Raw genomic sequence first — 12,469 nt, 5'->3', positions numbered from 1 at the left:
CTCTTTCCGTGCAGAAAATGCATCCAACCCATTTCTGCAAGCTACCACATCCTCCCGAGATTCCTGAAGTCACAGCCTTCCAGCAGCAACAAAGTTCTACATAGGCTCCCCCATAGAAAACTTGCCTGGAAAAGAAACTGCTGGGAAATAAACTGTGCTAGTAAAGAGAACAGCATATCACAAATTCTCCTTGCTGACCACAGGCCATGTCTGTAAGAAGAAAGGCTGCACAGCCATCTGGATTTTCAATCAACCAGACAGGAATCCTCTCTCAGACAAGATCTTTTTTCTTTATTGCTAGGTATTTTAATGATTTTACAAGATCTTTGCCTAAAGGGCATGGGAAAAACACATTTCATAGCTTTAAAGTACCAAAGTTAATACACTAAGCTGACTTTTTTTCCCTCAGTTTCTACTGTATCTAAATTTTCTGCCTGCTCCTGCTTCCGAGACAAATTACTCCAAGAAACAGCAGCAGCTCTGCTTAGATCTGCCTCTACACACATAATTATCTCCAAATATTAAAAATACTCCTGAAGAAATAGGAGATGTTAAGCAGAAGCTCGAGTTAGCCCTTGAGAGTGTCTGACCCATGGAGCAGCACTGAATTATGAATGAATGTGGCTCTGGCTTTGCATTTTAAGAACATGATGCAACAGAAGGTTCTAATGTATGAATTGGAATAATCTCATTTCTCAGTGTCACCCAGAAGCACAACTTTGTAATGTGAAGAGCAAAACAACCCAGAAACATCTAAACTACCCCAGATGTTCCTACAAAGCAATCACATTTGAATTCTTAAGAAGAGGGAAACAAAGCTGTATTCCATTTTTGCATAGTGACAGGAAAACTGAAAAGGAAGTAGGTACCAAATGTACAGACAATAAAAGCTTCAATGCAGATTCATTTTTTCCTACAAAATCTAAAGCTTTATCTTAATGTAATCAAATAATTCCTTAAGCACATTCCACATGCAGTTGCAGAAATGTTGTTTTCATGCAAGAACAGTCACAGCTTGAGAAATACTCAAGTCATTCATCTACCGCACCAATTAAATACATATTCTGAAGTTTGTCAGTTTTTGATTTAGCGGTATATTAAGACATTTAAACTAGCACACAGATAAAAATGGAAGCCAGGATTTTCAAGAAAAAGGTGGACAGTTCTTAGGTACTTAGAATTTTTCCAAATCAATCGCAGTCTCACAGTCCAAATTAATCTGGCCAGCTTTTCAGATTCCTATGTTTTAGAAGTCAGGCACAGAGACAAATGACATTCTGAAATACTCAAGCCCTATATAACGCAGGTTATATTGCTCTACCAAAAATGATGAATGGAAAGGGTCTTTTTCTCCATTTGATGAGAAGTTTCTAGAAGACGACTCAAAGTAGTAAATGATCATGGCTTTATTAGCCTACAAGAACCTCAGAGGTAACATGAATATAAAACAAAGCAAATACCTGGTTGCGCCCAAGGTTGCTGCGAAAGGCTGTACTTGGGACCTCCTTGAGTGGCCATTGTTTTTAAAGCAGCTACCTAAAACAAGTACAATCAACAAAATGATGTTTCTTTCAGTTGAATTCACAACAAAGTGACCAAGTAACAATTGCACAAGTCTCTTAGACACTGCAGTGTACAGAATCTCCCCTGCTCTCTCTCTTCTATGCCCTGATTTAACAACACACAGGGGAAGCAGCTTGACAGAAATGCAATTCAAAATTAGAACCATGATTACCTCTTGAAAGTAAAATTCAAAATGGGATTAAATTTACAAAGACGCTTAGGGACCTAAGGGTACAAAACCTCAAAAGAGATTTATACTTAGGCGGGTTAGTCAAATTCCCCAGATTCCCAATGAATCATTGGGATCACTTGGACAATCTGTCAATCTCTCTATGTTTTAGGCATGACACTGGCCCCTCACCCCAGCATGACAGGCATCAGTAAATTTAATACTGTAATCTTCTAAATTCTCAAAAAACAGCAGCTGGGATATTTGTGATGTCCATGCAATGCTGTAGCCCCAGTTTCTGAGATATCATGCCACTTATTCTCAGTACATAAGGATCCACATCACACTTTTCGTTTTCCAGAAGTAATAGATCCTGCTGTGTGGTTTTCTCAAGATGCCTAGAAATCCTGAGCTCTACAGCAGGTTCTAGAAATAAGCGTATTATAACAAGACATCTTTTCTGTTCCTATCCCCTAGGATGCCTAATATTTCTGACCAACTTTTTTCAGGAATTTCTGTCACAAATAGGACTTGAGAGGAAAGTCCTGCTCAGCAAGCACCTCACTAGTGTAAAATATGCTGAGAACAGAAACTTCTAACACATTTCACAGCTACACTCTAAGACCTCCCCCAAGAACACACATGACCCAAGATTGTTTTTGAAGGCTTAGAAATTCAGTCAAGGTAGGAGTTTTCCTGCAAACAGAAAAGCTCCTGCCAACTTTCAGAAACCTGTTTCAACTCAATGAAACATTAAAGCTGCTCAATCGAAGAGCATTAAGGGTTGCTTTTAAAAACAAACTATGTCATGTTCCTTTAATCCATTAATCTCAAAAATGCCTGGAAAATTGTCGTTGGAACTTAAAGGGAAGCACGACCTTATAATGGGAAATGCCATCATCTTCATCTAATCAGACAGAACTAGCAGCTTCTCCTATACCCAATTTAAACATCAATTCCCTTGTCCTGCTAGTATTTCAGTTAAGTTAAAGAACATACAACATGTTTGTACCTTTGTCATGAACTCCTCCAGCTGTTCTATAAACTGTTTGGTTTGCTGCTGAATAAACTGCTCACAAGCTGATTTCAGATGACGATCTACATCTTTCTTAGAGTCGATATAATGTTCTCTGATTTCTGGAGTACCCTTGAACAGAAGACAACAATTCTCTCCTTTTTATTTGCCAGAGATCACCACCCGTTTAAATGACCCAATTTTTCTTAATGCAGTAAGACTCCATATTACCTCCAGTAAGAACTGTATCAAGGCGTTGTTGCTGTTTAGTCTAAAAAATCTTGAAACTGTCTTAGGGTTCAGGATTTTAAATGCTGCATCTGTGAATCAGAAAGTCACTCACGCTGTAAGTCAATGGGATTCAGCTCCAGGAATTAAAAACTTTAATCACTCATTTACGCATAAAAAATGGCCTAGATGATTAGGACTATAACATTAATGATTCCACTACCACTAGGTGTGGATGCACAAGTGCACATGCACAGAAGCACACAATCCACTGTTTTTTAATTGCACCTATGGTAAACCTAAATATAACAGTTGCACAGTCTAAACAGATAAATACATTACATGAACCTAACAAATGACTGATACTAGCTGTAGTGCTATAAGCACGCAAATTGTGTGAGCTCTTCTCCTTTTGTAACTATAACTACAAGTGAAAGACTTTTACATAAGCTATGTAGTTAAGCATTTACGAACAATGTGAAGAATTTGGCCCATGTTGCCTCTGCTTATTTTAGTTAGGACTAAACAACAAAACATCAGGGTTGATATTCACTCATGTTTATGGTCTCTACAGAAGTCCCAAGAAGGAAAAGCAACAATGCCTGTAATTAACACGAGATACTGAAATTATTCCTATAGTGCTAACAGGATGTTGACTACCTGAAATCTAGTCAAATTGGGAAAAAGAAAATTATCAATACAGTTTCAGTTTCGCTTATTGCCCTAATGTCATTCATTTATCATCCTACAGATCCATCTGTTTTTTTTTTCATTTCAAAAGCAATTCTGCGCCCCTCTTGCTGTATAAAACAATGGGAAGGAAACAAGACATAAGAGTTAAAGAAGTGCTGTCAAAGGCATTAAACAAAGAGGGAATACCAGATATGTAGGCACATAGGTTTTGCATTGAACTAAGGATCTGCACTCCTATGCAGTTAAAGGAGACCGCAAAGAAAGATTCATTTTGTCCTCTGAATTATTTCCCAGCAACTTCACTGATTCTAAAAAGAGCCAAAGTTCTTGATTAGAAGCCTATGAGCTAGTCAGTGTGAAAGTCACTTCTCCCACTGTATACTTCAGTTACATGAACTTTAGCATTATACTTCTTTGCCTATGAGCTAGTCAGTGTGAAAGTCACTCCTCCCACTGTATACTTCAGTTACATGATCTTTAGCATTTTACTTCTTTAAAAAAAAAAAATCAGGCGGAAGCATGACTTTTACATTAAGCAGTGTCCCTTTGTCTATAAATCCCAAATTAAATCTTAAATCTATGTGCAGAAAGCTTGGTTAGAACACAGTAAAACTCCTATTAGCCATGTTATTTTTCTTCTACAACTCATCCCAAATATAAAAGCCCTACTGGCCTATGATACACTACATTAAGATTTAAGCACAATATACATCTTTTCAATGCCACTGCCACCACCCAATATGAAGAAAGTGTTTTCCATTACTTACCACTACCAACTGCAAAGCACTAGCTGGCACAAAAGTTTGTTCAATCAAATGAAGATGGAGAACAAACTTGTGTGTCAGCCAGGACAAGACACCAAAAGGATGTATTTGCCCCTTAACCTCCAGTCAACTAGAAACTACTCAACAGGTAGGAGGTTTCACTGATGTTCAAATGCAACAGGTGAAATGGTTAGTGTAAGAATTGCTTGCTTCAGAGTTAAAACAGCAGCATATTAGATGGCAGTAAAGAAAAGTTATTTCTTCAGCTTTCTCTTCTGGAATGGAAGAAGAGAAACTTGACATGCTTCCAATTATTTTTCCCCATTATCTTTATAAACTTGACAAGTGCATGACAGTTCACTTTTGTATTGAGAGGTTTTTTTCTGCATTTTACAAAGGAACCATAGTACAATTTTAAAAATCATAACCATGGCCACTACTCTTTATTTTCCCCTCCTACAACAGACACGGTTGCTACATAAAACTATTCAACAGTACTGCTTATTGAACTTGCAACATAAGAAATCTTTTCCAAAACAAAACCTCACAGAAAGGTCTAGGAAATCTTAATTTGTTCTAGACAAGTCAACTATGTATTGTTAAATTCACCTACTAAACAGCAGTAACAAAAGATATTCCTTTAAAGGGTCAGAAAAGGGGAAGAACATCTCTGTGCAATAGAAATGTAGATTACTTAGCTGTTCTTAAAAAGGACTGGATAAATAAGTTAGGTCAGCAGCAAAAAGCAGTCAAACGCAGTTCATACAAAAATAAAGAATTTGTTAGATACATCTTGAATTGCCCTGAATAAGAGAATGGTTTTAGTTTTTTTCAGAGAAGGTAAGAACAAAGCAAGAGATTAGAACAAGCGTACCAGTCATTGCAAGTGAACATAAAATAACCCAGAACTTTTGCTGGCACATTAAGGGAGGACAATCCCATCCCATTCTGTCGCCAGCAACTGTTCAGTACCTCTAGTTTTCTTAAGGTCCAGGGAAATTTCCTTAATGGTGAAATCAGTGTGGAAAGGAGCAATTTGTTCACGAAGAATCAAAAGGTGTTTTATTAAGAAAAGCTGTCCATCAACCTGGGTCTACAGCACAACAAGAGAAAGAACATGCATTACATGTAATAAAAAAAAAAACAACAATTAAACGAAGAGCAAAGTTTCAACGCCTCCACTTTTATTAGTTACTTCCTATAACAAAATTAATACTAATAATCTTACTAACAAGCTTTTTCCATTAATCTGAAGTGCCATTAATTACACTCTGGGATCAACAAATCCCACTTCTGCACTGCTCCTAACACATGGCTCTACAGAAGCAGACTTTATTCACATTTCTTAGAAGAATTAGATTACACAGCCATATTACTAAGTGTCCACATTAAGTACAGGTATCCATTGTTTGAAAGATACAAACTTACTCTTCATAATAGCCAGAAATTATTTCATGTAATTCATATAATTTATAGTTGAAAAACATGAGGTTTTAAATTTTTTTTAATCATTATGATGATTAAAAAATGGCCAAATGTTTCTGTAATAGCCTTGATTAAGTATTGTGCAAAGGTCTTATGAGGCATTTTTCTCATGTCATTAAACACAAAGCTTAGTTAATTTCTAAACAGTACAGCAAAGATACAAAGAATAAAACAAGGCCAAGTTTACACCACCGAGACGATCAGATTTGCACTGTTTGTTATTTTAGCTATGTGCTTTATAATGCACGCTGCTTTTAATCTTTGAAGTTCATGGCTCACTGAGGTAAATGGAGGAGGACTCAAGAATTCAAATTTGCTTTTGCAAGCTGGAACAGAGCTTTCCTTGATATAATGTTAAATAAAACAGTAAAGAAGAAATTAGATTTAAATCTGCAGTTTTAACAAACAGAAATGTTTACTAAAAATAAGTGGTGGAAGGTTTTCTTGAGGTTTGTTTTGGTTTGGTTTGGTTTTTTTATTCTTACATGCACAATTTCACCAGATAATGTTAAATTAATATGCATCAAGAACAAAGTGGTGCAGATCCTAGTCCTGGGCCAGCCTATCTAGGGTTCACTGCAGGATGAGTTTCATTCTCTGCAATACTTTAAGTCAATACTGACCTGATATACAGTGCTGGAATGGATAATTAACTGTATAACTCTGAATCAATTACATATGAAATAGTTATCTGCTCAAGCTAGAAGGAAACGCGGCTTGAATTTCTTTTTAAAGATACTACGTTTAACAGATATTTTTCAAAGGACACTCAAAAGAAATACTTCAAAACAGCTCTTCATTTCTAATAGCAACTAAAACTTTTTTTCATTACTAAATATTTGCTGTTTATACAAATCCAACAATTTTAGCCTACTAAGACTTTCTTTTTGTTGTTGTTGTTTTTAAATTCACTTCCTGGCTGTTAGGAATTAGCAAATTACTACAGTATTTGTATTAAAGAAACTGTGACAGGAAAAAAGAAGGTTTACTTCAACTACTTAAAGTAAAACCTAAAGTTAAAATGACTTGATGAAACTGCACTGAATTCTGAGCAACACATCAGATCAAACCTTTTGATAATAGACAGTTCTGAGCGGAGAATACTTAACAAATCTTTCCAGCGAATTTAATACTTAGAAAAATTTTTGAAAATTCAAACAATGGAGGCAGAGAAAAAGGGAAAAGAGTAACGGGCAGTGAAAACAAATACAGGGAGCAGAGACTGCTAGTAGAAATTTTTCTGTAAGTATCACTTGATTGAATTCACATGAGTTAGAGCAGCCTGTAAACATGATTGCTATGATTTGTATTCCACCTTTTCAGATAGGCTAGCACGTGAATCATTATCTTTGTTTTACAATACATTAACCGTAAGTAAAAGCTGGCAAATCCACCAGGTCTCTGGGGGCAGAGCAACATGCTTTCACTGAGATTTCAACAGAATTCTGAACAACTGCTTCATAGCTTTACATATACGGGGGGGGGAAGGGGGGGAGGAGGAAAAGAAGTCATACCCAAAGCGTAGATTCTGACCTTGTTTTTGCTGATAGAATCAGCAGCTCCCAGCAGCGAGTGGATGCAGGCAGATAAGGCCTCTTGCGATAACCCCTGAAACACTGCCCTCTGCAGGGAAGAGGAAATCAGACCAAAAAAAGGTGTTGGCAAAGCTTAAGCAGAATTTAAGAGTTGTAGCTTGTGAAGGATGTGTTTATCAGCACATAAAACTCTAGTTTAGTTAGCTACAAGCGTGTCGTCTAAATGCAATAAGACAGGATGGAGCGTTCATATATAAAAGCTTGCTACAGCACTTACTTAGACTGGATACAGGTATACACTCAAGCATGCCCTGCTCACCCTCCGGCTCTGAATTTGCACCTGGGTAGTGACATGGTCAGTGACACCTAATGCATGCACAGTTAACAGCATGAACGATGCTACTTGGGTAACCTGACTAGACACTTCATGTGTCAGGGCAACTATCTGTGTGCACAACTTATACTTGCAATAGACGCGAGATCATTCGAGTGAGCTTAACCTCAAGCAAAATCAAATTACCTCACATTTGCGCCAGGCTAGTTAACAAACATGACAGCTGCCATGGCCCAGGTGACACAGAGTAGCTCATTAAGCTGCAGCAACTAGATTATACGGCCGAGCTAGCCATAGGAACACAGCTCGCCTCCACCAGCACTCCAACGTAGTACATGACAGCCCTGACTGACCCAAGATTTGCCAGTGCCACTTCATTCGTGTCTTCTCCTGTCTACAGGGTGCAGGCAAGGCACACCAGTTCTGCTAGAATATCTCAGTGAAAAAATAACAAATCACTGCGCAGACACACTATAAACGAGCCTCGCACACAACACAAAAACGACCTCATCTCCAAACGTCTAGCTGAAAACAAGGGCAAATACTCATTTATCTTTAATGAGATTGATATATTAAGCAATAAAGTATTAATATTTTCCATCTTCTTTTTAAGCAAACAGCATCTTGGTAGCAGTTTCACATAACACCTATCAAAGATATATTGAAATGTATTTAATAAAGACACAACACGCACAGAAAAGCAAAACCACTCGCATTATGTTTCTCAGAGACTTATTAGCCTTTTATGCTATTAGGTGACAGACATAAACCAGATTCTAAAGGGCAAGTCTCAAAATACTTGTGAAGTAAACACGGCTTTCGTTTCTGTTAGACATGAAGCTTCTTACTGTCTTGAACTTTGGAAATGTCTCCTACATTTTGGAAGATGAAAAGATGTGCCACAAAATATTTTTGAGAACATTTCCAAAACGTAGAAGTTGTAGAGTCACCAGTCATTTTTAAGACCAGAAACATCACCTTGTCTGATGTCCTGCAAAGCACATAGCAAGAAACATATTCACCCAGTAATTTCAGCAATAAGAAAATTCTCTACAATCAACCCAGAACTTTCTATTTCTTGACCTATTCACTCCTCAACTTTGGTGTGCTAAGTATCTTGAGCATCAGACACTGAAGTATTTCTGTAATAGAAAAAGCAATAGATGTACAAACCAGTGCCTTTTAAATAAATCTACAAACACAAAATTGTCTAGGAAATGGTGACCCAAATTTGTCAGTTCACTTGTTTTACATAAAGATAGCAGCAAAAAGACTAAGAGATAACGAAGGCCAGTAATTGTCCATTCCTAATTTACATTAAAATATTTAGACATGGTGCTACACACTTCATAACTTCACTTAAAAAAATTAGATAAAGAAATTTTTGCATACGTCTATACATCTGTACAGTTTGGAGAGACACACTAGAGTCCTTCTGACAGTAGGATACCACATTCCATGCAGATCTGCTGGTGAAATCGTGGTCTGGTGCTTGGTTGCTGAACCTGTTTAAAAGTAAATTACACACATGAAAAACTTGCCCATCTGTCCTTTCAACTGAAGGAGACTGCAATATTGACTGCACTTTATACTGACTTAGTAAGACATATTTTATTCCACCCAAACAGGTTAGGATTTTTTTGTCCTTCTGAGCAGGTCAGTACTAGATTTCTGATGTGTATAGAGCACATGGCTGTGAAAGACATGAATTCACCTCCAGGGATGGCCCAGCTCAACCTTTTTTAATGAGTTAGTTTTACAGGCATGTCTCCAATGACACGCCCCCCCGACTTAGCTCAACAGCTGAAATGATCAAACAATTACTGAAAAAAAAGGCATAGGAGAAAAAAGAAGAAAATGGTTAGTGATCATGGAACTACAGGAGATGCTCAGGGAAAAAAAAGAGGAAAAAAAAACATTCCATCAATTTTACTTCTTCGTGCTTTCCTTTCTCCTGGGGATAATCCTACATGGATTAAACAGTTGCAGAAAGTGTAAGGTTTAAACATCATGTTAATAACTGCAAAAATAATGGCAAAAACAATTTTGTCATGAGGGGGTTGTAATCATAAAAAAGTGCTCCTCCTGGGTAACCTTTGCAATAATTCTGTATGCTCAAAATGGATTTTTCACAACACCTGACAGACAGAAGTCTTGTATTATTTTCGTTTTGTCCTTAAATCCTGGGAAACAGCTGAGTCAATAGCATCAGAACTCTGATTACAATTCAAAAAAGTAAAATTTTTTTAAAGTTTTACCTAATGATGGAATAAGCACTTGTGAAGTGTATATGTGATCAGTGCGGGAACTGTCTAAAATAATTCACCAATATCTTTCTACCTTTTGCAACAATAAATTTATTGTCACAGTAATTAGAAGGCCTGTAGACCTTAGTTGTCAGTTTGAAATTCCTAGGCTATTTATTAGTCACTTCAGCTACTCCTGAGGCACTGAAATGGGAGAGAGGCACCTTTGAAGGGCAAATAATCCCAGTTATCTCAGACACTTATCTTCAAATTACACCATATAGGTTTCTTCCGTCTCCTGAATGCAGGTGGGATTTACAGGACTTGTGACTGCCGCACGCCTGGCTTGAAGCAAGATAAACTCCACTCTCAGTGGGATTTGTGGAGTCCAGTTAGAAACAGCCAGAAAGACCTTGGCAGGCCTTGCAAGCCAAAAGCAAGAAACTACCAGGTAATCAAAAGGAATACGAGAAAAAACTGACAAAGAGCTGAGAAAGGTGCTGCTGGGAAAAATAACACTGTACCATTCTGAACAATAATCAAATAGAGGGAGAAATTCTTCATGGATCTTAGACAAAAATTTAAAGGGTTGTAATGCTCAATTGACTGGCATCAAAAGAGCCACATTTCACGGAATTTGTTTCCAGTTCACTGTAATTTACAGGCACATGGGTCACATATTTAAAAAGTCAAGAACTACATTCTGAATTATTGTAAACAGCTAAAATTACTAAGCAATTCCACTTCAGTAAGTGGAAATGCATTCAAAGGAAGAAGTCGCTTTCCCAGACAAAGGCACACACAAAAACACTCCTAGATGCTCAAAGCATTCATTTAAGAGACATGCCTGACACACCAAACCACCCTTCTCATCTTAGCACAGCTAACAAACAGAATCATCCTTAAGAAGCATCTTGATGCTACGGCTACTTTGCAGTAGAGAATACAGAAGCTCAGTTTTACACAAAGTACAATAGATGCTGTCAGCTACAAAAGTAGTTGCTTCACAAAATGGATTGCACTGGAAGCACAAAGAAATGCCACAAAAAGAAAAAGATTAAGTTGTTTCTCATTCCAAAAAAAAAAAAAAAAGTTACTAAGAACCCTGAGACAAAGTTCACCTCTCAAAATCTCTTATGTTTCCCTAGGAAAATAACCCTTTAAGATATATGCAAGTTTCTCACTGATAGTTCAAGTTAATGCTCACTCTCTGTGAGCTTTATGCATTAATTTGACAACATGAGATATATTTCGTACCAGATTTAACTAAGCTGCAGGACTCGGGATCTTCTAGCCGGACATCTGAAAATGAAGCTTCAGATGGCAGCTTCTTCTGTTCCTCTTTTAAACTCTGTGCAATTTGCTGCAGAGGAAGATATACCACAAAATTTTAATTTTTTTTTCTCCTTAATTTAAGCAGCATTACACTGCTTTGATTACAATAGAGAAAAGCATACTAAATTGTAAAAGGAATCAGCTACACTCAGCTCCCCAGTGTTTCAAAGATATTAAAAGAACTAAAGACAGATGTTCCCAAAACAGTAGCAGAAACATTTCAATATCAATTTAAGATTCACAAGTATTACACAGATCTGAGTAAAGCACCGTTCTTTCCATTTTGCTTTTTTTTACTGATCTCTAAATAATAACCAGTGAAGCCACCTAGAAAGAGAAGCTCAAAATAGGGGAACCCAATTCAACACTCACTTGGATTTCATACAGATAATTTCTGTGTTGACTTTATTCCTATAAATGGTATGTGCAGATGGCCCCTGCAGATGGCCCCAAAGTACTCTCTAGTTTATTCCCTGCAGGAGTTCAACAAAAAGCTTTCCCCTAACATTACTCAACACTTCCATGCTTCCAACCTTTTTCACTACTTGGTCTGCTTCAAAGCAACGAGAGGCAGCAAGAACGGACAAAGAACTGCATTAATATTTGAGCAGAACAGCACAAGAAATATTTCTGCCCTGTGCTTTTAACATTTTAATAATTCATTTACTCAGACAGAAGGTCTCTCTAAATAGCAAGGTTTTGAGGTTTAAAAGCAACCAAGTAGCAAAATGAATCTCAAACCAGGCAAAAATGGGAGTCTTACAAGGACGTATGAAGAGCAGCGTAATTTCTCAATTTAGAATGAACTGTAAAACTCACTTTCTTCTTCTTCCTAACTGAACAGCCATAGGACCCCAGTTAGAAAATAAGGCCTTGTGTAGACTAAGTATCTGCATTGCTTGCCTACAGAAGTTATAGCTAACATTAAAAAGTTCTCACAATCATTTTTTTATCCAGTTCTACTCACACAATTTTAGCAAAAAAAAAAACCCAAACCAAACAAACAAACCTGCACTCCTAACAGTTACACTGGTAAAACTTCTGATCACTAATTGTTCTGAACAGAGGGATCCCATTTAGGTACATTTTGTGTGGTGAGCTT

At 37.2% G+C, this 12,469-nt stretch overlaps 1 protein-coding gene across 1 annotated transcript in view; it reads right to left on the bottom strand.

Annotated features, from left to right (window-relative positions):
* The window catches only part of COG3 (component of oligomeric golgi complex 3), a gene marked incomplete at its 5' end in the record, with an annotated part of 14,019 nt that extends 2,624 nt beyond the window's left edge, over positions 1–11,395 (bottom strand). Inside the window, 7 exons of the mRNA XM_009582402.1 lie at positions 1,461–1,536; positions 2,745–2,879; positions 2,979–3,067; positions 5,405–5,525; positions 7,451–7,540; positions 9,179–9,285; positions 11,272–11,395. Of these exons, the coding sequence (XP_009580697.1) occupies positions 1,461–1,536; positions 2,745–2,879; positions 2,979–3,067; positions 5,405–5,525; positions 7,451–7,540; positions 9,179–9,285; positions 11,272–11,395 (742 nt within the window). The remainder of the gene's footprint in view (positions 1–1,460; positions 1,537–2,744; positions 2,880–2,978; positions 3,068–5,404; positions 5,526–7,450; positions 7,541–9,178; positions 9,286–11,271) is intronic.
* Positions 11,396–12,469: the final 1,074 nt, after the last annotated feature.

Source organism: Fulmarus glacialis, unplaced genomic scaffold (assembly GCF_000690835.1).
Source record: "Fulmarus glacialis isolate BGI_N327 unplaced genomic scaffold, ASM69083v1 scaffold5610, whole genome shotgun sequence".
Classification (NCBI taxonomy): Eukaryota; Metazoa; Chordata; class Aves; order Procellariiformes; family Procellariidae; genus Fulmarus; species Fulmarus glacialis.
This window is presented reverse-complemented; position numbering and strand designations above follow the sequence as displayed.